Genomic DNA, 27871 nt, shown 5'->3' with positions numbered 1-27871 from the left:
CTGCCAATGTGAAGTCATAGCTGAGCTTAGACTATGAACCCCCTAGAGGACTGGCCATAGCAGACACAATGGGAATCTAAAGCAAGGTAATACATTGTCTAGTTATTATTATTCTCCAAATTCTCCAAATTATTCATTTTTATACAGTTCAATCAATAATTATTTTACAATTTTATTTTATTTTGATGTTTTTGGACGTTTTGTGTAGTTTTACCTATAGGTGATAACATTGTGTCTGTGCGTAAAGCGTTTTACAATACACAGGTATACAATATGGCATGTATAACGGCACATTGTTTGAAGGATTCTTACACATGTAGGCATATGCTGAGACATTTCGAGACATTTTTTCAGGGTAAGAAAAATACATTTCCAGAAGACATTTTTTTTAGAGTCGTCTGAAAGTTGCCAAAAAGTACAGTGCAGCAAATATCCGACAATTGTGTTTTATTACAATGTTAAGCTTTATTTCTAGTGACATTAAAGGAGAAGTCCGGTGGATTATAAAATTGTGCAGCTGGCAGGGGGGAAATTGATTGCAAGTACTAACTTACGTTGTGCCAGTGGTGAGTGGTGGGACCGGCTGCCAGGCTCCGGTGTTTCTGGGGTGTACATGTCGTGACCCTGCTGATTAACTGGCCGCTCTTCCAGTCAATGACTAGGGCAGGACGCCGCTCCAGTCACTGATTGGATGAGCGGTCAGTCCATTAGCTGGGACAGGCCTTTTGCCCCGAGTGGTGACGTCAACACAATTCAGGAAAATGCCTTCCGTCGGGGGTCCCGAGGCCGGTCCTGCCACTCACCACGGGGGCGGGCCTGATTTTATAATCTGCAGGACTTCTCCTTTAAAAAAAACAAACATATACAGCATCCTTTAGGCTTTTGAATATTTTCAGATTCATTTTATAGATATTATTATTCTTAACCCATAGTGTGAGTCCCTATTATAAAACCATAGGAACTCCATGGGCCATTATATTGTGCCTCCATATGGCACCCTATTACAGACAGGAACAAAAATATCCCTTCTGTCTCAGGCACAGGATGTATAGAGAAGCAGCAGATCTAATGCATTTAATGCACTTACTCTTTTATTGCTTACAACGTGTTTCACTGCTGATCTGGCGTCTTCTTCAGTGTCTATAGGTTATATAGAGCCATAATATACCTATATCAAGCTTTACCTACATTGTCTGTATTACCTTTATGCTTGTAAAACCACTACCTTGGAGAGACTGGATTTATGTTCAACCTGTAGTCTATAAATAAAGCTTTTTTCAGGATCTGCGCAGCAATTTGCTGGTCTGTAAGGGCCCTATTCCACCGGACGATTATCGTTCAGATTATCGTTAAATCGTTCAAATCTAAACGATAATCGTTCGGTTGAAATGCAGTTAACGATTAACGACCGAACGAGAAATCGATGATCGTTTTATAAGACCTGGACATATTTTTATTGTTACTCGTTCGCAAAACGTTTGCAAATCGTTCGCATTGAATAAGAAATCGTTCAGTCGTTCGCAATAGATACGAGTGCAATAGCGAATAAATAGCGAAGAAAAACAATCACAATTACGATCATAAGTAACGATTATCGTTCCATGGAAATGAGTGAACGTTTTCAGGTCTTTCGCAATAGCGGTCATTTGAGATCGTTAATCGTTAACGATTATGCAAACGATAATCGTCCGGTGGAATAGGGCCCTAAGTGACCTAATAGATTTCCTACCACTTCCCTCCCCTATGATTGGAATAGCTCCTGCTTGTAAGAGAAGTGATTCTCCTAGTAAGAGCGTGTTAGTGAAGTACTAAGAATGAGGTTTCTTAATAGTAAAATGCCTCCATAGTAAAACTTCACTGAAATTTGAAGAAAATGACTAAAAAGAAATAAGAAAAGAGGAAGAGGTTTGGAGAGTCTCTGATACGGTGTTGCTTAAGACACGATTGTTGTTAAAAATAGAAATTCAGACATAAAAAGAGTAATGAGTAGGGCGAAAACCAGACTGTGAACAGAAGTGCTGCTGGGACCATATGATTTACTAAGACAACGCGTTTTAGAATTGGATCAGTTTCGGCCTCAGGTATGGATCTAAACGCAGCTACAAGCAGAGAATTAGATTTGAGCATCTGCAGTATTGTAAGTTTTGGGTAATGGATGGACCGAAGATGGGGGGAGCCAATAAAGGATGTTTTTATAGTGATGTTACATATGAGCCCCTAAGGCTTTAGGGCCCGGGTGCAATCATACCGTCTGAATTCTATACAGTTACTGATTTACTTTTACATTTACTGAAATGGTCCCACCAAGCAGTGATCCCAGGAGTCTCATCCTGCAGAGGTAACAGCCACGAATGTGCCCCAGTGTCTGATGTACGTTTAGAAAAGATAGGGGTGCACAACAGGTGTCTGGTTTTGTAGGTGCTTTACATGAAGTGGGGGCAACCCAAAGTCATATAGTAAAGAAAATCCGGAGCACTCATTAGTAGTATGCAAAAGTGTTCATACGTTTATTTAACACCGTGCAATAGGGCACAAATGTGCCAGGTATTCACAAAATTGAGCACCTAGCAGGTGCAATACAAAAACAAGGTTTATTTCAGTTTGTGACAAAATGGACATTTTGACCCAATCCAGAGCCTTTTAAAGGTCGCAGTGGTTGTGGCAGTGAGAGCGCTCCTGGCGCTGTCCTCAAGCGTGTCAAGCGCCAGTGTCTGATGTAGTCCAATGGAACTTCTGACAATATTCTAATCGGACCATGCTAGGTACGGAACGGGGCATGGAATAGATTTTTTTTTGGAACTTTTTTTGGAATAGATTTTTTCTGGAACTTCAAGACGTGGTTCTGGAATCATTAAGAAATAAAATACTCATACCCTATTCCTGTGATTATCAGCACTTGGTTAAAGCGGACCTGTGATCACGTTTATGCTGTCTGAACCATTGGGGCAGTCCCTGGTTGCTTCTGCCTGCCCCACCAGCTTTGATTGATAGATGTCTCCCTTTAGCAAAACAGGTTGAGATTTATCAGTCAAGGCTGGTGGAGCATGGTGAAGCCCCCAGAGAACGCCTGATGACTAATGGTTTGGGCAGCAAGTGATGACAGGTTTCCTTTAAGGACCTGGCCAGGAGTTGTATGGAGTTGATAGGTTCTCCTTGTGCATAAAGAGGTTTCTAACAAAAAAACACAAGAATAGGTAAGTTTGCTCAAGTTTGATAGGGAAACTGGTTGGTAGGTCTTACTGGGACTAACCACAACACCAACAATAGTGGAAACAGTTACATATCCCATCACATCCATCCCTACAGATCATACAATATAATCTATGACAGGCTCATATACACGGTTTACCTTCAAGTTTTAATCTTTTTATAAACCTGCATTATTTATTTTTACATATCCTAACTTGTATTAAGTTGGAGATATTTACCTGGTTGCATGAACTTCCCACAGGTTCAATGCACTCAAATAGATATTAATGTAAAACCCCTAGAGATGATATGCAAATAATGAAGTTCATAATGACTCTAGAGCCTCGAAATTTCCCTCACTTTTACTGTATCAGTAAGTTTGTCCGGAACAACTTACTGTATAGCCTACTTAATATGAATATTGGGGGAGATTTATCAAACATGGTGTAAAGTAGAACTGGCCCAGTTGCCCCTAGTAACCAATCAGATTCCACCTTTCATTCCTCACAGACTCTTTGGAAAATAAAAGGTGGAATCTGATCTGAGCCAGTTTCACTGTACACCATGTTTGATAAATCTCCCCCATTGTGTCTTTGCATCAGACACAATAGAGCAAAATTAGTTGCAGAGCTGGCCCTTCACTTTATGTAAGATATATAGTATGCATTTGCAGACATACATTAACTGTAACAATAAAGGCAATAAAGGAGCTGGGCAAGCAGCTCCTATGCAGATCTAAACTATTTGGATAAAAGTATTAGGCACTCTTCACTTCACCTAAGTCTTTAGGACATCCCATTCTAAATCCATAGACAATTATATGGAATTGCTTGTCTTTCCAGGTATAGCAGTCTCCACTCTTTACGGAAGACTTTCTAAGACATTTTGAGGTATCTGTGGGAATTCTTGCACCTTCATCCAGAAGAGCATTTGTGGGGTCAGACATTGAGGTGCTTGCTCACAATCTCTGTTTTAGTTAATCTCAAAGGTGGTGGATAGGGTTATGGTCAGGGGTCTGTGTGGCATCAACAACGCCTTTATGGACCTTGTTTTGTGCTCTGGGGCACAGTCATGCTGGAACAGAAATGACTAAACCTAAACTAAACATTAAGATTTCCTTATACTGGAACGAAGGCCCTAGGCCAACCCCCAAAGAACAACTCCTTCACCAAATTCACCAAACCCAGACTGGTCCATCAGACACCAAATACGGAAGCATGATCTGAACTCTATAGGACACATTTCCAACAGTGCATTACACTACTCCATCTGACTCTTGGCACTGTGCTTGGTCATATAAGGCTTAAAGCTGTATGGCCATGAAAACCAATGCCATAAAGCTCCCGGCAACCCAGATGACTGCAGCTAGAACTCTGCAGTTATTCAGTGAAGTCAGTGAAGCATTGGTTATTTATATGCACTCGGCACCCCTTGCGTGGTCACTATCATGTCACAAAACTTTTGAGATGTCATAGAGACATGTCAAAAGTTTTGATCAGTCCGGGTTTGAGTGTCCAGACCGCTACTGAGCCGGAAAAAGACGCGCTGCAGTGTGTCCTCTCCTGGCTCTGTGTCATATGATCAGTCAGACTGATCAGTTGGGCTCCATAGAGATCCATTATAAATCCGACTGATCACGTGACTCAGACTCGGGAGAGGACGTGCTGCGATCGGTACAGGTCTGAACACTCAGACCTGGACCGATCAAAACTTTTGACATGTCTCTATGACATGTCAAAAGTTTTGTGAAGTGACAGTGACACTTTAAAAACCTTCTACTGCTCAATAATAATGGTGGAAGATCTAGGAGAATGAAATTTCAGGATCTGTCTTCTTGCAACAGCGTCACCTATTATAAGACAGCACTGGTAAACTCGGTAAGCTCTTTGAAATAAGCCATTTTTTCACAAATGTTTGTATTGGCAGACAGTATTAGTAAATGCTGGATTTCATAAACTTGTGGCACTGGGACTGAATAAACTTAAAGGGGTTATCCAGCGCTACAAAACATGGCCAATTTCCCCCTACTGTTGTCTCCAGTTTGGGTGGGGTTTTGAAACTCAGTTCCATTGAAGTAAATGGAGCTTAATTGCAAACTGCACCTGAACTGGAGACATCAGTAGGGGGAAAAGTGGCCATGTTTTTGTAGTGCTGGAAAATCCCTTTAAAGACTATGATGATTCAAAGATGGGGCTCAATGTCCATATAGTCTATATATCTCTATGGTTACAGACTAGAAACAAATTTTGAAGTCTGATCCTACAGTCACACTCACACCTATCTGTTCCTTATGTCTCGCTATTCTGCCATGGAAAACTAACTTTTCAACTTTCTCACGGAAACAAATACCATAGATATTGTCACCCGTCAACTTGTGAAGTACATTGTAACACTGTCAATATAGTAACTTCCCTCTAGCTGCTCTTTCGGAAAAGCACCTAAAACCTTTTTGTTACTTAAAGGTAATTTCAAAGATTTTCGACATTAATAAAAAAAATTTGCCCACCTATGAAGGGGCTTGGGGACCTAAGTAAGAAATATAGTCCATTAGACAGAGGACTTAATTGTTAGGGGTCTTGGCTCACTTTGAGGGCTGATTGATAGGTCAACCTCAAAAGATTGATAGAAACTGGGTAATGGTGACCATACATTTCAATAACTGCCAAGTCAAGTCAAATTTGTTTGTCCGACAGCTATCTCTCCCAACTTGTTCATATATATGAAAGACATTACATACTGCAAAATATTCATGCTTCTTCTTTAGATGGATCTGGGTAGGTTACAGCTTGCCAACTATGGTGCTGTCTGACCTCTCCTAGGACAATTATGTGGTGTCCCACCACGGGTGTTACTTGTTTTTACACCCCTCGCAAAAGCCTGTACTTCAAAGTAATAGTGGTAATAAAGTAGTACCTAAGTTTTGCCAGAAGATGTCGATAGTATGCACAGCTGTAGGTAACTAAAGGGTTATTGTTTCTGTGATCTGTGCACCAATGAGACCTCTTTCTCTTCTCTACCTATCTCCTTTCTCCTTTCTTCTCTTGCACTCTCTTCTCACCCACTCACAGCAAGTATTACGTATGCTGTAGGAAGTTGTCACATGGGGAGTGGAAGTGTTGCCCCACCTTTAGTAAGTCTCACTCTGGTTTCTGTAGAGGAAGGACACAGTCCCTGCAGCAGTCAATTTGGGCCCTGGTTTATGCCAGGTCCCCTGTTAGAGGACAAGTCCAGTGTAGTCTGAGGTGTAGTACAGAACAGCAATATGGGAACAGACAACCTTTTCCTGAATGCAGCACTTCTACACGCTATGCAGTGCTAAACGCTCACAAAGAGGACAAAGTCAGAGATCATCCCAGCCCACGCCGCGAACAAGTCTAAAGGTGCAGGACAGTATCCTGAAGAAAAAGGAACTGATCAAGGTAGAGCAAAGTTGCTAGAAGCCTATCTCGCTGCACAGGTGTAATCAGAAAACTCTGACCACTCTGCTCAACCCAGGTAACAAGGACTGAAGCTTGTGTAACCCTCATAGGACGGGTCGCCCGACACTGGTGGGCAATAGGTGGTGCAAAGACCAAGGAGTCAAAACATGGGCACAAGTATTCTCTCTACTCTCAAGTATTCTACTAATTCTACTTCTAAAGTTCTGGCAGAGCACAGTACTACATTGGGTTGGGACCCTTGCGACATCCTCCTCTCTACTTCTCTGAACTTCTTCTACCTCTCAGCATGCAATTCAGCCAGCACGGCTCAACTACTCTATCAGCTCTCAGCACAGATCCTGTCTCCAAAGTCTAAAGTGTATTGTCAAGATAGAAGTTCGCTGTATATCACTGTATCAAGTATTTCTAAAAAATTAAAGCAGGTGTGCGATCATACCTGTGTGCTCAACCGGCACCGGCGTCACGACAACATAACACCTGGCTGAGCTATTCCCCGACCATCCACTACTACAGTGGCGTCACACTTCACCATCTGGTAAGTGACCGGTCTTCCACCACACTGCTGGTGCAGCACCACAATAGGGTTGGACAGTAAAAAGCCAACAAACTCAACCCTTCTGTCTATTGACATCATCTATCGAGGGAAAGTCGGGAGGCTGGCATACACTTTAGACAGGCTGAATCCACAAAAGTTGAAAGGTTCAGCCAAGGTATTTAGCTATTCACTACTCCCCGCTCGTTCTAATCGATCATTGGGAGGGGGCTAATAAACTTTTAGCTCCATGAGCTGATAAACCAGGCTCAACTAATGGACAATAATGGCACATTTTTTTTAGCATTTATAAAATAGAAAACCAAAAATGAAACTCATTACCCTTTTTAGCTTATGCTTTGAACGCTTTGGGGGAGATTTATCAAACATGGCATAAAGTAAAAATAACTCAGTTGCCCCTAGCAACCAATCAGATTCCACCTTTCATTCCTCACAGACTCTTTGGAAAATGAAAGGTGGAATCTGATTGGTTGCTAGGGGCTACTGAGCCAGTTTCACTTTACACCATGTTTGATAAATCTCCCCCATTGTTTCTTTTAACTTCTTCATAAACCCAAAATAATTTTTGTTTCCTGAACTATTAAGATTGACATACGGAAGGTCCAGGGAGCAGAAAGCTTCAGTCATCTTCTGCTCCTCAGACAACCCCTATGAATCCCAAGTCATGTTAAAGTAGAAGTTCGGCAAAACGTTTTATTAAAGTATTGTATTGCCCCCCAAAGGCTATACAAATCACCAATATACACTTATACAGGAAATGCTTATAAAGTGCTTTTTCCCAGCACTTACTACTGCATCAAGGCTTCACTTCCTGGAAAAAATCATGATGTCACGACCCGACTCCCAGACCTTTGCGGGCTATGGCTGCTGGAGAGGATGATGGCAGAGGGATGCTCAGTGTCCCTCCAGTGCCCTGTGTCCCTCAGTGTCCCCCTGCCATCATCCTCTCCAGCAGCCACAGCCCGCACAGCTCTGGGAATTGGGTCGTGACATCACCATTTTATCCAGGAAGTGAAGCCTTGATGGAGTGGTAAGTGCAGGGAAAAAAGCACTTAATAAGCATACTGAAAAGAATATGACTACACGGAATACATAGTCTGCAACCATACATATACAGAGTGTATGAGAGCTGTATACATAAAATGGTAGGTGATTTTGAATCAAAAGTATACGTAAAGAATATTCCAGTGGTGATATATAATCTACTTCTTATTACAGGAAAGATCAAAGGATATTAAAATGAGGAAGAACAAGAGCTGGGAACCGCTAGCGATGATACTTCTGGCATTAGGCTGCATTGCCCCGGTCTGTAAGTACACCCTACGTATGAGTGCCTGAACCTGTGCCTGCTGTTTTTTCCATCACTCACCGCACCCCCTATATAGACGCTCTTTCCCCCTACTAGCCACATCAATACAAAACCTCTACACAAACCTCTGCTGACTCAGACACTAACAAACTAAAATAACACATGAAAGAAATGACTCACCACATGATATTGCTACTTCTATAGAAGTGTTTCAATGCCAACAATATAGGTTTAACTAAAAGGTCATTTATCAGATGTCGTGTCTCAAAGTCGGAATATACATTACCAGTATTATCATTCATGTTTATCGTCTTGTTCTTGTTTTTTGACATGACGTATGTTGGTTTCAGAATATACTTTAAACAACAATGTTGAAGTGGTTAAGCTTTCTATACAGTATTGTGACATTCCTTTATTAGTTTTCATGAAAATTTAAAATTAAAGAAGTTCAGGGTTTTGTTGTTTTTTTTTATTTTAAAATCCGGCAAGGTCAGGGGGGAAACATCATACGGAACAGCTACTGACCTCGGCCCGTGCCAAAAGTATCGGGACCCCCGCCAGGAGGTATTTTCCCCCAAGTTGTGATGACATCACGACTCAGGAGAAAATGCCTGACCCGGATGATAGACAGCCCGCTCAGCCAATCAGTGACTGGAGCGGCGTCCCACCCTGGTCGCAGAGTGGGCTGTCAATCAGCGAGGTTGTGACGTTGGCTAAGGGTCCTATTCCGCTCCGTGGAATAGAGGCAATGATCAGCCGATGGTCGTGTCATTGGCTTATCGTTTATTTAGGTCCAAACCTAAAATCATTAAACATGCATTGCTGCATGGAATAGCATTGCGCGAAGGGCGACCGACGATTCCACAAGCACCATGCTTTACCCATGCATGTTGCAGGTCTTTTCTTGCACTCCTTCTTCCTCCCAGTCCTGTGCGCAGCAGCAGCTTCAGAGCGGCCTGACCTAGCTGACAGACTGCTCAGCCAATCACTGGCCAGGACCGCCGTGGCCAGTGATTGGCTGAGCGGTCTGTCAGCTCAGACAGGCCGCTCCAAAGCTGCTGCTGCGCGCCGGACTGGGAGAAAGAAGGAGCGCAGGAGAAGACCTGCAACATGTTTAAGGTAAAGTATGGTGTTTAAACAAGGGCTGCAAGGACATCGTTAACAATGTCCCTGCAGCCCTCACTAAACGATTATCGGGCCGTGTAATAGGCACAGTAAACCAGCGCCGATCTAGTAGATCAGCACTCGTTTACATTATTGATCGGGCCCCCATCGGCTTGTGGAATAGGCCCCTAAGAAGAAGATCCCGGAGGCCAGCGGGGACCCGTAGCGTCAGTCCAGTGTTGGACAGGCACGGGACAGGTGAGTAGTGGTCGTTATTATGTTACCCCACCTGCCCCTGCCTTTTCCAAAAATAATTGAAGCCCCCGACTTTTCCTTTAAATTGACAACTCAACATTACCATTTGTCTTTTTAGGGTATATTCACATACAGTAGATTTACAGCAGATACCTCTGACCCATGGACTTGCAGAAATCCATGTGCCTGCCGCTAAAATAAACCTATTCAGAAGAATAGGGAAATGAACATGTTCAAAGTTTTTATCAGTTAGGGTCTGCTGAGACCTCCACCATTTAGGAGAACGAGTGGGGAAACGAGCACATCACTTCCCAACTGTCAGTCATCTCCATCCAATGGCCTCCTAGCCGTATAATGGAAAAGTATGGACAGAGATCACTGAGGACAGGGAGTTAAATGGGCCACTGAACGCTTTTCCCAGCTCATTTTCCTGATTGGTGGGGGTCTCTGCTGAGACCCTGACCAATCGAAAGTTTTGACATGTCCCTGTGACATATAAAAAAGACAGTGTCCACATAATAGGATATATGTCCCTATACAGTATTGTCAGACTGTATATGAAGACAACCTACTGAAAAGAAAAGCGCAACACTGATAAGGCCTCATTCACACATTCAGTGATTTTTCTGGGCCTCAAAACCTCCCGCTATTTTTTGCTCCGTGATCCGTGGAAAATCATTCATATTTGCATTTGTTTCCGGAAAATGTGAATATTACTAGTTTGCATAGATTTATTCAGTGTTTTTTTTATGGACATTATGGATGGGACATCCATGATGTCTGTAAAAAATACAGATCCCATAGAATTCTATTGGCAATCCGTACCGCAATCACAATCCGCACTAGGATGTCTATTTTTTCAAAGAGGTAGTGCGGAGCTAAACAATTATTCACTAAATAACACACATTACAAAGTTATACAACTTTGTAATGTATGTTATGTTAGTGAATGGCCCCCTTCCCCGTGTTTCCCCCCACCCACGCTAGACCCGGAAGTGTAGTGCTCTATACTCACCTGATTCGTGTCGACCCCCGTCCGCCATCTTGGGACAATGATGTCATCTTCAGGAGGGCGGCCGAACCGCTCCATCCGTCCCTCATGCAGGCCCCCCTCTGCCGCGTCATCAGCTGCTCAGCGGCGATTGGCTGAGCACAGTTATGCTCAGGTGAGTATAGAGCACTACACTTCCGGGTCTAGCATGGGTGGGTGGGAACATGGGGAAGGGGGCCATTCACTAACATAACATACATTACAAAGTTGTATAACTTTGTAATGTGTGTTATTTAGTGAATAATTTTGAAATGCCGCACTACCCCTTTAAGGAAAGGATAACAGATCAAAATTAAAACAGACTGTGTGAATAGCCCAATATAAATGTTCTCTAAGTTGAACTGTGATCCGCAATTATGGACAACTTTACTGAACGTGTGAAGGCCTAACACTGTTACTTGGGAAATACAAGTATCTACTAATACAGACATGTCAGGATAGGTCATGGGGTTATCCTAAGATTATAACATCACCTACTGTATCTTCAATGATTACCAGAAGGAGAGCTCCTTGTCCTCTCAATAGAGTGAAGGTTGAGCACTTCTGTTCCATTCACCCACTATTGGCCTTCTGGAGCAGAGCACTGTTCTCAAATAGGTGATAAATTAATTCTTGGAATAACCCCTTCAAGTAAGGAGATAAAACCATTACTGTCATGGCACCTTTAGAACATATTACAAGCCATTCATGCTGTGCTAACCTACCTTGCATATACTTTCACTTTAGAAAAAGTTTTTGACACGTTACATAGAAGTCTATGGAACCTGTCCAGGAAGTAAAGTGTACAGCCAAGCGCTTCTTTTAGCTATATCCAGCGATCAGCACAAAGACCCCAACTGATCGACTTAAAGGAGAAGTCTAGTAAAAATTTTTATTAAAGTACTGTATGTCCCCCCAAAAGTTATACAAATCACCAATATACACTTATTATGGGAAATGCTTATAAAGTGCTTTTTCCCTGCATTTACTACTGCATTAAGGCCTCACTTCCTGGATAAAATGGTGATGTCACGACCCGACTCCCAGAGCTGTGCGGGCTGTGGCTGCTGGAGAGGATGATGGCAGAGGGGTGCTCAGTGTCCCTCCAGTGCCCCGTGTCCAGGGGCGTAACTACCACTGTAGCAGCCATAGCAACCGCTATGGGGCCCACCACATCAGGGGGCCGGTCCCTGCAATACACTGGGCCTCCTGAGCTGTCATTATACTACCAAGGAAGATGCCTATCATGGGAGACACTATGTGTAGGAAGGGGGGGGGGGGTGTAGGATGCTAGAGGAGATGTCTTTTCGGGGGGACGCTATGTACGTGGGGGATACAAGGTGAGATGCCTACCACGGGGGACACTAGAGGTGATTTCTACCATGAAGGGCACTATCTACTGCAGGAGTTACCAGGGGAGAGGCCTAACATATGCTATCTACTGGATGGAGAGCTAACAAAAAGGGGGATTACCTACAGTGGGATGGGGAAAAGAAGGGGGGCCCAATCAAAAGTTTCCTATGGGGCCCTGCCCTTTCTAGTTACGCCCCTGCCTGTGTCCCTCAGTGTCCCTCTGCCATCATCCTCTCCAGCAGCCACAGCCCGCACAGCTCTGGGAGTTGGGGCGTGACATCACCATGTTATCCAGGAAGTGACATCACCATGTTATCCAGGAAGTGACATCACCATGTTATCCAGGAAGTGACATCACCATGTTATCCAGGAAGTGAAGCCTTGATGCAGTAGTAAGTGCAGGGAAAAAAGCACTTTATAAGCATTTTCTGTAATAAGTGTATATTGGTGATTTGTATAACTTTTGGGGGGTAATACAATACTTTCATAAAAATTTTTACCGGACTTCTCCTTTAACCAACTTTCTAACACAGATATACACATTCTATGTAAGTAGATGGTTCTCCACATCCAGATCACTAATTCCAGATGTGTAGTGGATACCCTGGGGAGGAATACACTGAGGAATCATTAGAGAATAAGAATGCAGATGTCAGGTTTCCCTTTAAAAGAAGAAGAAATTCACAGTGGTCTTTTTTCTGATTTTCAGCTCAGTGTTGCCAAGATCTCCTCTGTTATATAGACTTCATTGACACATTGGCATGTGAATACCGTAAGGAAGAAGATCTGAATCCCAGCATTTCCTATACACTGACTGCAAATTGGTAAGAATATAAATCTTATTATGGTAACACTAGAAGTCATAAAAAATATTTTCCTATAAATTATATGGTTTTATTATACTTTACATCAACTGGTGTCAGAAAGTTATATAGATCTGTAAATTACTTCTATTTAAGAAAAAAACAAACTCAAGTCTTTCAAGTATTTATCAGTTGCTGTATGTCCTGCAGGAAGTGATGTATTCTTTCCAGTCCGACACAGTGCTCTCTGCTGCCACCTCTGTCCATGTCAGGAACTGTTTCAGAGCGGGAAAATTTTTCTATGGGGATTTGCTACTCTGGACAGTTCCTGTCACTGACAAAGGTGGCAGCAGAGAGCACTGTGTTAGACTGGAAAGAATACACCACTTCCTGCAGGGTAGACAACATCTGATAGGTACATAAGACTATTCAATTTAAATTTAATTAAATTTTAATTAAATTTCTATTAAACTTTTAAAATAAATAATTTATAAACCTTTATAACTTTTTGACATCAGCTGATTTGGAGGGAAAAAAATCTGGAGTACCCCTTTAATACACTAATGCTCTCAGCACTGTCATGCCTATTATCTATATTGGTAATGCTCCAGCTGCAAGACAACTGTCTGCTACTTCTTTAGAAAACCACAGAGCCTTTCCCCTACAGTTAAAAAAAAATTCCCATTGATTATCACTGCCCTTATGTCAGGTTATTAAAAATATGATAGGTATCTCTCTTCCTGGGTACGTTCTACCATTTGGTTTTATTGGACCCAATGGATCTACACTTTTGCAAATTATTAGCAAAATTTACAAACAACCACTAAGAGTATTTGTTTCTTCAAAGGACTTTAGAGGAGTCAGAGGATACGTGTCACCTGGTTGAGTGTGAGAAGAAACACAAGTACATATGCACGATTAATATGGAAGACTTTAGCGTAGATGACACGTGCACAATTACCGTAACAACAAATATCAATGGACGATATCACTCGCATCAGATCTGCAAACCTTTCACTCTGGGTCACAAATGTAAGTTATGCCGATGCTTCTAAGAATGGTTATAGTGGATATCTAAGATTACTGTAGCTGGTACTGCAGTTCATCCTCAATGACTTGATTAGAAATTAGCTGTAATACCAGTCACAGCCTATGGTCAGAGGGGCGCTGTTTGTTTAAAAATTAGGAGACCATTTTCTAAATCCTAGTCAGCCCCCTTAATTTGAAGGTATTGTTGTAGACAGTGTTGAATTAGAGGTTTATGGTGAAATTATGTCCTTTTCTACAGTCAAGCCTGTGCCGCCAGTGAATCTCACAGTGTCTCTGTCTGAGCACTATAACATTTCCTGGGAGACTATCTATGATGACGACATCATGAGAGGTGGGGAGCTAGCCTATGAGCTGAGCTATAAGAAGTACGGAGAGTCATGGCTGGTAAGAAGATGTGTCTATTTTCAATTCTATAGGTTCTTGAATATTGGTTAAAGATTGAGCCGTACATTTTTATGGTCTGCTAGAAACAAACGACTGTCAACATCCTTGAAGATGAAAAAAATGTGATCCTCCTGAGGTCAACTTTTCAAGCGGGTGAAGAATATGTAGCCAGGATCCGAGCAAACCCTAAAAGCACATCTATATATCGTGGTCACTGGAGTGAATGGAGCGCATCTGTAACGTGGACTACCCCAATAGATGGTATGAAGAATTTGTGAAACTGTTGTAGGTCATGAAAAAACTGAATAAATTTGGTCCTGAAAAAGGTTCTTTGGGTTAAGTATTTCTTGATATGTGACTTGGCATTATGGTAGAAAAAAAAAAAGTTGGGCCATTGATTAACCATAGAGTTGCATAGCAACCAAGGCTGTTCATTCATGTACGGCTATACCCAATTCAGGGGCCTTATAAAACCAGAGTCTGGCTTTGTGCCATCTTGTTCACCTGGACCTTCAGACCCACACCAGTATTATTATATAACATGTCTAAAGCTGGTCATACACTATAGACTAAGAGCCCCATTACATGGGCGGATGAGGGCCTAATGAATACTGTAAAGGACCGCCGATCTGGTAGATCAGCCCTCATTTACTAGGCCTAATACACCGCCCGATAATCATTTAGCAAAGGCTGCACAGACATTGTTACCGATGTCCTTGCAGCCCCTGCTTAAACAGTATACATTACCTATCCACACTCCAGGGCTCCTCCTGCCGAGCTGACAGGCTGCTCAGCCAATCTCTGGCCGGGACCGCCACGGCCAGTGATTGCCTGAGTGGCCAGTCAGCTCAGACAGGCCACTCTGAAGCTGCAGTGACCGACCCCGGAATAAGCAGACCGCAGGAGGAGCCCTGGAGCATGAATGGGCAATGTATACTGTTTGCAGAATTGTCAGCCGCCGGCCATGCATCACTATTACACGTAGCGATGCACGGTCGGCAGCCAATGATTTTAGGTTTGGGCCTAAAGCAACGATCAGGTGATGATCATTTCATCAGCTGATCGACGTCTCTATTATTGAATCAGGCAGATTTGGCCAATTTTCCCTGTGTGTAATAGGGCCCTAAGATTTAGACCATTTTCTGCCAAATGCCATTAACTTTTTGTGAGGAAAAACACCACCAAACTCCAACAACTGGGATCCAGGCGCAGGTCGGACTAATGGTGACCAGATGAATAATGTAAAACTATAAAAGTTTATTAAAAATACCCAACGCGCTTTGTAACCGTACCGGTTCATTTTTCAAGAGTCATATAACATTACAGGAGAGACACACAACACAACTTTAACCAAAAAGAAATAATGATAAGGTAGGTGAAGCTACTCCACCCATCAGGGTTAACTTTTTATATATTTTTGCACGCTGTTTTGTATGCTATTTGCATGTTTTTTTATGTAGTTACAGCTGTAGTACTAATAAATTGTATATGTTTTGTGTCAGCTCTTTAACTCTGACATCACTATTTCCTTTTGGTATAAGTTGTGTTGTGTGTCTCTCCTGTAATGTTATATGACTCTTGAAAAAGGAACCGGTACGGTTCCGAAACGCCTTGGGTCTTTTTAATAAACTTTTATAGTTTTACCTTATTCATCTGGTCACCATTAGTCAAACCTGCACCTGGATCCTCGTTGTTGGAGTTTGGTGGTGTTTTTCCTCATTATTCCCTTGGTGAATTGGCTGCGGTTCGCAGGTTTATACTTTTCATGCTATTCCGAGAGTTGTGCCTCCTGTTCAGCACAACTCTATCGGGTGAGGGTTACCATATTCTATCCCTTCACCCCTTTTAGTCCAGCTGATCTGCACCATGGAGCGATGTCCCTTGTTTTTCTTTAATCAACTTTTTGGGGCCCCCAATATTCTGCCATGTTTGGCCATTTTGTAGTGCAGTTGTTGCCAGACATGGACAAAATCAGATGTGCACCATGGACCCTGCCCAATTTGGCCCTTTCTGTATCTGGATATGTCTCTGGTTTCATGCATGTAACATGCTCCACTAAACATTGTATATTGTCCCTAGAAGCTTACCTTCTATAGAAAAATAGACACCAACAGGCAGCACCCAATGGAGCCTGTACAGCAGCACGTGTAGGTTATGTAACTCCAAACTAGGGCCTATTCAGGTTCTGTCATGTGCTTAAGCCCTTGGCTTCCACAGAATGTTTGGGAGATTTTTTGCATTGTAAAAATATGTGAAAAAATGTCTATCTGGGAATCACCAAGATGATAGTTTCTGCTTCTCATTCCTTTTCAGAAGAAAAAATCAGACTGCAGATTGGGATGATTTCAGGGATAGTTGCCATTGTGGCATTTCTGGTGATCCTAGTAACCTGCTTTCGATATTCACCACTGTAAGTCCATCTTATTTGTTTTTTACACTTACATTTATACTCTTGATGTAGAACCTGCATTGGCTATGGATCCCATTTAGAAGAGAGCTGCATGTTGACTTGATCCCAGTTTCAAATAGGCTAGTGAACATTTCCATTTCTCCAAAGACGTCTACTACAAGGGATGGGAACATAGAAAGCACCATGACCTTACCTCTAGTAATAGAATGATGTGATGGCATGAACCATCACCAATTTGGATGTATCTATGGTGGCCTCTCTTTCCACACCCTTGGATGAAGTGATATAGATCTGATTTTATATTATATATTTTCCTTAGCAGAAAGAACTAGACTGAATAGAAATTACTCTGACATGTTTAGCTGTTTAGGTCGGAAAGGGTTTGTTTTTTCTTGGCTGAAGAGACATACATTGGGGAACAATTATTTAGGGAAAGAATATCTTGTTTTATTCAATATGGCAGTGTCCAAATAACTAGAGATGATCGAACAGCGCTGATGTTCAGGTTTGTAGGAACTCGAGCCATTGGTATTTGACTCCCTCAGTCTCCTCGTTCCATGGAGAACATGGAGACAGTCCCGAGTCCCGCCTGGAAAACAGGAATACAGCCTGGGCCATAGGTTGTATTCCTGTATTCCAGGCGGTACTCGGGCTGTCTCCACCTTCCCCACGGAACGGGAAGACTGCCGGAGTCAAATACCGTTCAATATATTTACATGGCAGAAATTCAAGGCTGACCCTCAGATTTGTGGATCCACACCAGGATAACCTTCATTGTCCTCAATGGGGTCCATTGTTGGGTTCACAAAGAGGAACTGACATGTCACTTATTTGCCTCGCGGCACGAATACTTAAAGATTCTCCTCTGAACAATCATATTTCCGGGTCTATAAAGACGCAACATCCCAATTCTATGGACGTCTAAGGTCAAGGGTGCTAGCATCAGTTCTAATATGAACACTAGGCTGATGGTATCATTCTCCGCAGCTGCCCTCAGACTGACATGGCCATTCATAAAAGGCAAAGCTTTCCTGTTCACTACACAAATTTCCTGTTTCTCTTTTATTCGCAGCATGTGGAAAAAGGTGTGGGTGCTGGTCCCTGACCCGAAGACCTTTTTCATACCGCTCTATGAAGGCCATCAAGGAGATTTTAAGGTAACACAAAAAAAAAACAGATATCTATTTTTAAGATTAGTCACAGTTTAGTAGAAGAAGCCAATTACGGTTAACGCTATGGACGATGCTATAAACCGAAGACCTGTAGGAGTTGTGGGGGTACATAGGAGCGCACAGCTGCCCTGACCTATGGTGGAAATTACACTTTGCTCATCTTTGCAGTAAACATCTCGGCTCTGCGAGAAAACACTTGAACTCGCACGATCTGGAAAATAAAATAGTTTTACTTCCTCATTTGACGTGTAATGTGACATTTAGCTGCATGTTTGCTCAGATATCTGATCATATGGGCGAAGCATGTTGATATTTTATATATTTTTCTCTAAAACCACGTCTGGTGACTAATAAAGGAACAGAAAGGGCACCACTTTAGTCTATGTTTGTGTCCGGTACTGCGTTCAAGTGATTGTGATGGAGCTGTAATACCAGACACCACCAGAGTGGTACTGTTTCCCACTGAGGAAAACAGACATGTTTCTCTTATTTTTACAATTTCTTCAATGTAACTTTTTCAATATGTATAGTATGCATGCTTTATCCTTGGAGTGTTCACCGTGTGGTACTTTAGCTGTTGTGATAACTTTTAGCATGCCCTCTAGATGCATTGGCATTGCTAAGTGCAGCGCCCTCTTATGGTTCTTATTAGATTGCTGAAATACAGGAGCACTTTAAAGAGACTCTGTCAGCAGGTTTAGGCTGTCCTATCTCAGGGTAGCATAAAATAGTGACAGAGAAGCTGAATGATGTATCAATTACTTTGTTCTGTGTGGCTCATTCAGAGATCTCCTCCTGAACAACATGGACAATAAGTAGTCCTCTCCATTATAGGAATGAGCCCAGTAGTCCTGGATATTCATAAGAAGCAGAAAACTCCGCCTACCAGCTGCTGATTGGCAGTTATCTATCCATGCTGTGTATAGGCAGTCAACTGTTAATCAGCAACTGGAGGGTGGGGGGAGGGGTGTGGCAAAAATCCTATTCTCCTACATATTAGGAGAACGGCTGAACAAAATGATGTAAGTAATACACCGATCTGTTCAGCATATCTAGTGTATCCTGCACTCATTTAGGCTGCATTCACACTACGTATATTTCAGTCAGTATATGTATATTTCAGTCAGTATTGCAACCAAAACCAGGAGTGGATTAAAAACACAGAAAGGATCTGTTTACATAATGTTGTAATTGAGTGGATGGCCGCCATTTAATGGCAAATATTTGCTGTTATTTTAGAACAACGGCTGTTATATTGAAATAATGGCAGTTATTTACTGTTATATGGCAGCCATCCACTCAATTTCACCATTGTGTGAACAGATCCTTTCTGTGTTTTTAATCCACTCCTGGTTTTGGTTGCAATACTGACTGAAATATACTGATTGAAATATACGTAGTGTGAACGCAGCCTTAAGGTGGAATAAACCTAGTGACAGATTCCCTTTAAGCTGAAAATAATCTGTGCATTACTTGCGCCCACCACAATTCTTCCTAACCATGTAATGAAGACCCTTTCGCTGGTTTAAAATTTGGAAATTTAGCATCTGTATTAAGGCCCTGATAGTGGATCTGATGATCTCAATCTATTATGCCTGGACTGGGCTGGGACTTAATACAAACAGAAGAATGTGGCCATATTCCGCTCATCTAAAATTGGCCTTTCGCTGGGTATAAATGCTGAGACAGCCACATGTGGCGGAAACCACACCTATATACTGTGTTGTCTGCAGGGCCGGCCTTAGGGGTGTGCGAGCAGTGCGGCCGCACAGGGCGCTGTGCACTCCCGGCAGGAGGGGGGCGCCACCTGCATCCCCCTGAGGCCATATATCCGTCCCTGCCTCAGCACAGCAGCCGAGGAAGCTCTTCTCTCCACATGTGACTGCAGCCTGGCCCCCATCCCCCGCCCCCCACAGCGTCTCCCAGCTCACAGAGGCCCATAACCCCGCCCCCTCCCCCGACGGAGACATCAGCAGTGTGATCCTCGGCTCTACCTGCTTCTCCTCATGGGCAGAGACATTCTCCACTACTACTGCAGTGTGACTGTGAGTATATCTATCTATCTCTGTCTGTGTGTGTTAGTGGAGTTTGTGTGTGCTCTGTGTGTGTTAGTGCTCTGTGTGGTAGGACAACATCTCCCAGCATGCCCCTGTGTGGTAGGACAACAACTCCCAGCATACTCCTATGTGGCTCTGTGTGGTAGGACAACAACTCCCAGCATACTCCTATGTGGCTCTGTGTGGTAGGACAACAACTCCCAGCATACTCCTATGTGGCTCTGTGTGGTAGGACAACAACTCCCAGCATACTCCTATGTGGCTCTGTGTGGTAGGACAACAACTTCCAGCATACTCCTATGTGGCTCTGTGTGGTAGGACAACAACTCCCAGCATACTCCTATGTGGCTCTGTGTGGTAGGACAATAACTCCCAGCATACTTCTGTGTGGTGGGACAACAACTCCCAGCATACTTCTATGTGGCTCTGTGTGGTGGGACAACAACTCCCAGCATACTTCTATGTGGCTCTGTGTGGTGGGACAACAACTCCCAGCATACTTCTGTGTGGTGGGACAACAACTCCCAGCATGCTCCTGTGCGGCTCTGGTGGGACAACAACAACTCCCAGTGGTGGGTATGTGTAGTGTGTATCTGTATATGTGACTGTATGTGTGTCTGTGTTTGCAGGATATATATACTGTGCGTCTGTGTAAGCAGTATATACACTGTGGGAGAGATTCATCAAACATGGTGTAAAGTGAAACTGGCTCAGTTGCCCCTAGCAACCAAAGAGTCTGTGAGGAATAAAGGTGGAATCTGATTGGTTGCTAGGGGCAACTGGGCCAGTTTCACTTTACACCATGTTTGATGAACCTCCCCCTTGTGTCTGTATGTGTATATGTGACTGTATCTGTCTGTGTAAGGCAGGGGTGGGGAACCTTTTTCATGTCGAGGGCCGGTCGGGCATTAATAAAATCATTCGAGGGCCGCATACCGTGTGCGGCAGTTAGTAGCGGGGGTTAGCAGCACCCAGGGCAAGGCAAGGTATTGTTCCCCTAGTGCCCCTGCTATTGTAGTTAACCCCCCCAGTGATGCCCCTTGTAGTCTAGTTAACCCCCAAGTCATGTCCCTGGTAGCCTAGTTAACCCCCCCAGTGATGCCTCTGGTAGGCCTAGTTAACCCCCATCAGTCATGTCCCTGGTGGCCTAGTTAACCCCATCAGGCATGTCCCTGGTGGCCTAGTTAACCCCCATCAGTCATGTCCCAGGTGGCCTAGTTAACCCCCATCAGTCATGTCCCAGGTGGCCTAGTTAACCCCCATCAGTCATGTCCCAGGTGGCCTAGTTAACCCCCATCAGTCATGTCCCTGGTGGCCTAGTTAATCCCCATCAGGCATGTCCCTGGTGGCCTAGTTAACCCCCATCAGGCATGTCCCTGGTGGCCTAGTTAACCCCCATCAGGCATGTCCCTGGTGGCCTAGTTAACCCCCATCAGGCATGTCCCTGGTGGCCTAGTTAACCCCCATCAGGCATGTCCCTGGTGGCCTAGTTAACCCCCATCAGTCATGTCCCTGGTGGCCTAGTTAACCCCCATCAGGCATATCCCTGGTGGCCTAGTTAACCCCCATCAGGCATGTCCCAGGTGGCCTAGTTAACCCCCATCAGGCATGTCCCTGGTGGCCTAGTTAACCCCCATCAGGCATGTCCCTGGTGGCCTAGTTAACCCCCATCAGGCATGTCCCTGGTGGCCTAGTTAACCCCCATCAGGCATGTCCCTGGTGGCCTAGTTAACCCCCATCAGTCATGTCCCTGGTGGCCTAGTTAACCCCCATCAGTCATGTCCCAGGTGGCCTAGTTAACCCCCATCAGTCATGTCCCAGGTGGCCTAGTTAACCCCCATCAGTCATGTCCCTGGTGGCCTAGTTAACCCCCATCAGGCATGTCCCTGGTGGCCTAGTTAACCCCCAAATAAAAAAAATAAACATCCCACTCACCTTACCTCCGCTCCCACGCTGCCCATGTCCTCTTCTGTCCCAGGTCCTCTGTGCCAGTCTTTCTCCTGCAGGCGGCGCGCGATGAAATGACGTCATCGCGCGCGGCCCGCAGGAGACTGAAGACACGCGCCGCTCTGCTGGGGAAGAAGCCGGCATAGACAGCATCCTCCTGTGTCCGGCAGCTGTCACAGACACCGGAGGATGCGGTGTATGCCGGCTCCTTCCTCCTCCAGAGCGGCGCGCATCACAGGGGAGCTGCGGGCCGCGGGCCGCATCGGGAGGTCTCAGGGGCCGGATGCGGCCCGCGGGCCGGAGGTTCTCCACCCCTGGTGTAAGCAGTATATACAGTGTGTGTCTCCAAGAGATAGGCTTGGGATGGGCTACAATCACCCGGGGGGGGGGGGGGGGGCGCCGATAGAATATTCTGCACAGGGCGCCATCTACCCTAAGGCCGGCCCTGGTTGTCTGCAAAAGTTTACAGAACATACCACCGTTTTACCTGCAGAATAGGGATATTACCTGCAAACTTGTGCAGCCACAAGAATACAAAGAAAGAAGATTTCCGTTTCCTGTGATTTCCTGTTATAATCAAGACAAACTAACCGAGGTAGATCTGAAACCAGGGAGGTTGCAGATTTTCTGTAGTTTTCATATACTTTCTTCATCCTGGGTCCTGGGAAATGCTATATCTGGGCCCTGCCCCTAACCACCAATGGCTTTTCATGTTGTTGTGTCTGATAATGATATGCTATATAAAATCTATGAGGGATGACAATATTATGCGGTCCTACACTTTTATATGACTGGGAAATGCTAATATGAAGAGGCCTTTTTATAATCTGCAACCAATACAGCAGGGCCAATAGATGGAGAGGCAGACATATTGACTTTGAAGCCAGTGAAGATGCACAGGGGCCTAGATAGGAGGGGGCTCACTTTGTACAACAATGAACGAGGGGCGTAAGTTACTTTTGCAAAGGATGTGTCTCAGAGAGAGATCCTGCTTGAATGGAGGGAATTTATTAGTCAGGAACCAGGTGTCTTTTCACACTAAAATCCAAAACCCGAATAATACCCCTATTCCACAGAACGATTATCGTTCATAAACTCGCTCCAGCGACCGCTCGTTAACGATCACTAAACGATTTTTTTTAGCGAACGATAACACATAACGTGAACGATATATTTTGCGGTCGTTACATGGTCGTTTAAAAGGTTCGACGGGGTGATCATGACCATACGACACACCTACTTTTTTTAAACCTTTTTACAAACGACTGAAAGATTTCTAATTTTACGAACCGATAAGCGAATTGTCTTTCAAAGACCAACGACTTTTTTTCGACATGCTGAAATACAATTTTGAACAACAGTATAACAATTTCGCCTTTGTCGTTCGCTCGTTTACACCAATTCCACAAAGCGATTATCGTTAACGAGCGGTCGTTGGAGCGAGTTTATGAACGATAATCGTTACGTGGAATAGGGCCTTTAAAGTAGCGGCACTCACCCCAATCTGTAAACAAACACTTTATTCCAGGATTAAAAGCAGGGTCAAACAGGTGCAATTTATAGAATTAGCACATTGAAGGACATGTATCATCCGGCGTACGGATTATTTTCGGCGGAAAGTGGCGATTTGCGCATTATTTTATTCGCAAATGGCAGATTTGCAAATAAAATATTCTCAAATCGGCACTTTCCGCCAAGTACGCGGGGGGGGGCGGGGAGGGGGTGTGAAGGGGGCGAAACGGAGGGCGCGGACTCAGAGTCCGCGCGATTCACCATCCATTCCACCAAAAGATAGGCCGAAAACCTACTCCAGTCCTCAGCTGGCGTAGGTTTTCGGCCGAGCGCACGGATTTATGTAGAGGCAGTCCGCCTCTACATAAATCCCCGTAGCGCTGGAGATGCGGGGACATTTTTAAGTCCGGCGTAAAAAAACGGCGGACTTAATAAATGTCCCCCATTATGTCTATTGCACCTGTTTGACGATGCTTCTAACCCTGGAATAAAGTATTCGTTTGCAGATTGTGGCGAGTGCCGCTATGTTCTTCTTCAGGTATTGGATTAAAGACAGTCTTATCTGCAGCTGTGCATTTCCCGAATGCATTACTGTACCAAATAGGGATGGTCCGAACCTGGTTCGGACGGGGTTCGGACGAACCCGAACCCTCCGCAATGATTACCACTGTCTGCCCGCTCCGTGCAGCGGGCGGATCCAGTGGGAGGAACGCCTGGAAAACTGGGATACAGCCATAGCCATAGGCCTCCCGCTGTATCCGCCCGCTGCACGGAGCAGGCAGACAGCGGGACAGCGATGCCGAGCGGGTTCGGACCATCCCTAGTTCCAAAGCCATTTGCTATAGACACGTCCTTTGCTTGGGATTGCCCATTACAGTAGTGCCAGTATATATTCAAATAGTGGACTTTTTTTCCCATTATGTTTGGCTAGGGTATAAGGCACTCTTCAACTTATACCTACACGTTATAGTTATGACGTATACGTTTTCATGGATCCCAATAACTTAATGACAAAAAAGGGTCTCTTTAGCCTTCATTTAGATGGTTAAATCCTGTAAAGAAAATATATACTGCGCAATTTTTTTTAACACAGGAGTCTATGTCTATGATGGGTACTTACATGTTTGATATGTGCCACTGGACGAAATAAACCCGTAGTGCAAAAATACTTTCCATGTGTCCTACGGATGAGCTGCTTTGTGTATGGCATGTGTCCTACAGTATGTCTTTGTTGCACTAGCACGGCACGTCTCCCATTTGTAATTATCACACATATCACCTATGTCCTAAGTGTAAGCATTGCATGTGTCACTTGTATCTGAGGTGTGAGAGTGTGATATTCTACAAAACTCTACTTACATCAATAGCCCATATTCGCACATAAGAAGGGTTAATACAGAATAATCCACAAATTTTAAAACACCATAAAACTAGTAAAATATAAAAAATTTCAAAGAAAAAAGAATATTGGTAAGAAATTTACCGGCAAAATCTTTCCACCCACAGCATTAATTATTGTAAATGGAACCTCATACATACAGTAATGCGATAAAGGATGTGGTTTACCCCAATTAGTATATATACTGTATAAGTGCTAAGAGTAAAGAACAAAATGATCGTGTTATATACACAAACGTCATAAAGAAAAAAAGCTCAAAAAGGAGGGTAGTCAAGACAAGACTGAAAACGAGAAATCATTTTAAGTGCAAAACCACTGAATATACTGCAACAGGGACAGTAGACACATTGGTGGATAATTCTAGATGTGTGAATAAAGAGACCCTACGGCATCTCCCTGCAGGACTCATGCATAGTTTTGGAACAGAGCCTTTTGCAGTATATTTACATGCAGTTGTCTACTATTTAACCCATCCTTGTCCCCCCTTGTAGTCCTTAAGATCAGAATTCAGCACGTTTGATCTATGCACACACCATCTCAGCTGTTTCTACAGAGTATCTTTTAGCACCATCTTGAGGATGCAGAGGTGAAGTTGCAACCCTAGATAAACTTGCAGTGTTCTTTACACATGCACTTAAGAAAACGAGACAGGAAACTTTAGGTGGTGTTTTGTTTTGTGCCATGAGACTGAAAAGTGTCAGAAGGAATATAAATCTGCAAGGAGACCACACACCTGGTGTTTCTAGCTTACAGTGCTCAGTACTGCTCTATAATGCCCTCCATGCTGCTACCGCTTGTCATGGTGTGCTTTGGAGTGCTCTTTGTAATCACTATCCTTTAAATATGGCTTTGTATAAATTAGTATTCTGTGTAGGGTGAATTATTTTATCATTTTCTTGAATTTTTTTTCACAGAGCTGGTTGGGTCCTCACTACATCCCATTCCCAATAACCCCATATGAGGGAGTCTCCACTTACACAGAAGATCTTGAAGTCGACTTCAATAATTCAGGCAATAAATTGAAAAATACGATGCTGTTTCTTCCTAAGATGTGTTTAACTGAGAAGAATGACGTTTTCAGAATATGTGGCTGCATGAAAGAGGAGCCTGGTGCGCCATGTGGTTTTCAATGCATGATCTCTACCACCACCACCATTGATGACCTCAATAATGAAGAAGAAAGGAGTGGAGACGATAGCTACCCTGACGTTAATCTTGATAGTGGCAACATGTTGGATCGCCTCCTAGATCAAGGATCAAACCCACAAAGCACAATAACATTAAAGTCTGGTCTTCAGGAAGATTTCCTTAGATCCATAAATATATTAAACTTGGTGTCAGTACCTCCAGAAGAATGGGAACTGCAGGAATCTCCTTCCCGTGAGGATGATGAGAATGTGTTTTATAAGGATGATAATTATAACCCACTGTCTCCGGACTCAGGAAATAGTGGTGACTTTGGCTATCCTAGGATACGCCTGGACATGGACACTATTGACAGTGGTTTTGTAGACTCTGAATGTGGAAGTCCGGTGGACAGTGATTTCGGACATAATGACATTCCAACAAAACCAGATCTGGACAATGAAGAAGATGTAATAAGTAGAAGAAATTATGTGCAGCAATGGGTGCCCAAAGCGCTCTAGTCAAAGACCATGCGGAGGGCTGTAGAATTCTATGGAACTATGGCTCACTCTTTGTATAATGAAGTGCAAGCAACTTCTGTGTTTTCAGGTTGTTGATTCAGGTAGTAGTTGGAAATATGCATGGTTTACTTTAAGAAGGCTTAGAACCTGTCCCAGCCTAGTCCTGCTCACTCAGCTGTTGGTGTTATACTCTCAGTAGAGATATGTGTGCTACCACTGTGTTTAGCTCAAAGAAGAGTGCACATAGTATCCACACCATATCGAAAATCTCATGAGCCGCCCACTGGGGATCAGACCGAAAGAGTAATAAGTGCTCTGCTCGATCATAGAGTTATTAGGTCCCGATTAAGAACAGGGAGGACTAAGCTATCAGTTGTTACAGAGGAGACACTGGTGCAACCCACTAGATTCCAGGTATAAAACAGTGTCTCTTTTATCTGCTCTAGCCCACCAGGGATGTGGAGTTGAAAACTCCCACTGCCTTAGACCTATGCACTGTTACCATAAGACTGGGGCTACATGGTGATTTCCGATGGTGAGAAAAGCAGTGAGACACTGTGATTTCTGGTCATGGAAATGGGATTAGTTGTGTAGCCCCAGACGAAATCCTTGCCAAAACCACCTGGGATGTTTGCATTAACACCTGCAATACTCTATGTACCCTGGGACATTGGCAAAACACTATTGATCCTTTCCTAATGCAGCAATTTTGGTGACAGCATTTTTATTGTCTCTTCACTCTGCCATAAGTGTTTTACCATGTGTGTGTAACTTACCATCGAATATAGTGAAAAACTTTTGATGTATGAAGTATGCACAGCTGCCATATTTTAACTGTGTGGTATAAATGAAATGTTCATTTTATTCTGTGGGTCTATACTATTACAGCGATATCAAATAATACTTTTTTATGTTTTACAAATTTTTGAATATTTTTTCCGCATTGACATATTCTGGGACCCATACCTTTTTTTCCCCCTACCAATGGGCCTGTGTGAGGTTAGCGGTTGTTTGTACTGGTATCATTGACACCATGTACCATATAGTACAAGGTCAACCCAAAGTAAAATTCCAGAGAAGGGTGAAGTGTTCACCATGCAAAATAAATTACATGATATTTTAATAGTTTAAACTTTTAAGACGTAGTGATATCAATTTTATGTTAGTATTTTTATTGCTTTTTAATGTATTGCAAATAGGAAATGGGGGATTTACCTTTACATACTTTTGTGGGTTTTTTATATATTTTTATTTATTA

The 27871-nt window shown here is 43.5% G+C and overlaps 1 protein-coding gene across 3 annotated transcripts; it reads left to right on the top strand.

The window, feature by feature from the left end:
- Positions 1-27839, top strand: IL21R (interleukin 21 receptor). 3 transcript variants are annotated; one of them, XM_069982025.1, is made up of 9 exons: positions 1-86; positions 8401-8491; positions 12943-13057; positions 13884-14068; positions 14325-14470; positions 14554-14731; positions 16784-16880; positions 17953-18037; positions 25882-27839. In XM_069982025.1, exons 2-9 carry the CDS (start codon positions 8422-8424, stop codon positions 26611-26613), a joined length of 1608 nt encoding a protein of 535 aa, XP_069838126.1. In that variant the 5' UTR covers positions 1-86; positions 8401-8421; the 3' UTR covers positions 26614-27839. The 3 variants fall into 3 exon arrangements, with proteins under 3 accessions (XP_069838126.1, XP_069838127.1, XP_069838128.1); XM_069982026.1 differs by lacking the exon at positions 1-86 and adding an exon at positions 3763-3836; XM_069982027.1 differs by lacking the exon at positions 1-86 and adding an exon at positions 3944-4031.
- The last annotated feature ends 32 nt before the right edge of the window (positions 27840-27871 follow it).

This window comes from Dendropsophus ebraccatus, chromosome 9 (genome assembly GCF_027789765.1).
Source record: "Dendropsophus ebraccatus isolate aDenEbr1 chromosome 9, aDenEbr1.pat, whole genome shotgun sequence".
NCBI classification, from domain to species: Eukaryota; Metazoa; Chordata; class Amphibia; order Anura; family Hylidae; genus Dendropsophus; species Dendropsophus ebraccatus.
Note: the sequence above shows the minus strand (reverse complement) of the source record. Positions and strands in the feature narration are given on the sequence as shown.

Excerpts from the sequence above, each read along its gene's own strand:
- IL21R (XM_069982025.1), top strand. The coding sequence starts at position 8,422 with ATGAGGAAGAACAAGAGCTGGGAACCGCTAGCGATGATACTTCTGGCA. Across the intron at positions 8,492-12,942 it reads AGGCTGCATTGCCCCGGTCT|CTCAGTGTTGCCAAGATCTC; the intron begins GTAAGTACACCC and ends TCTGATTTTCAG. Across the intron at positions 14,471-14,553 it reads AGTACGGAGAGTCATGGCTG|AAACAAACGACTGTCAACAT; the intron begins GTAAGAAGATGT and ends ATGGTCTGCTAG.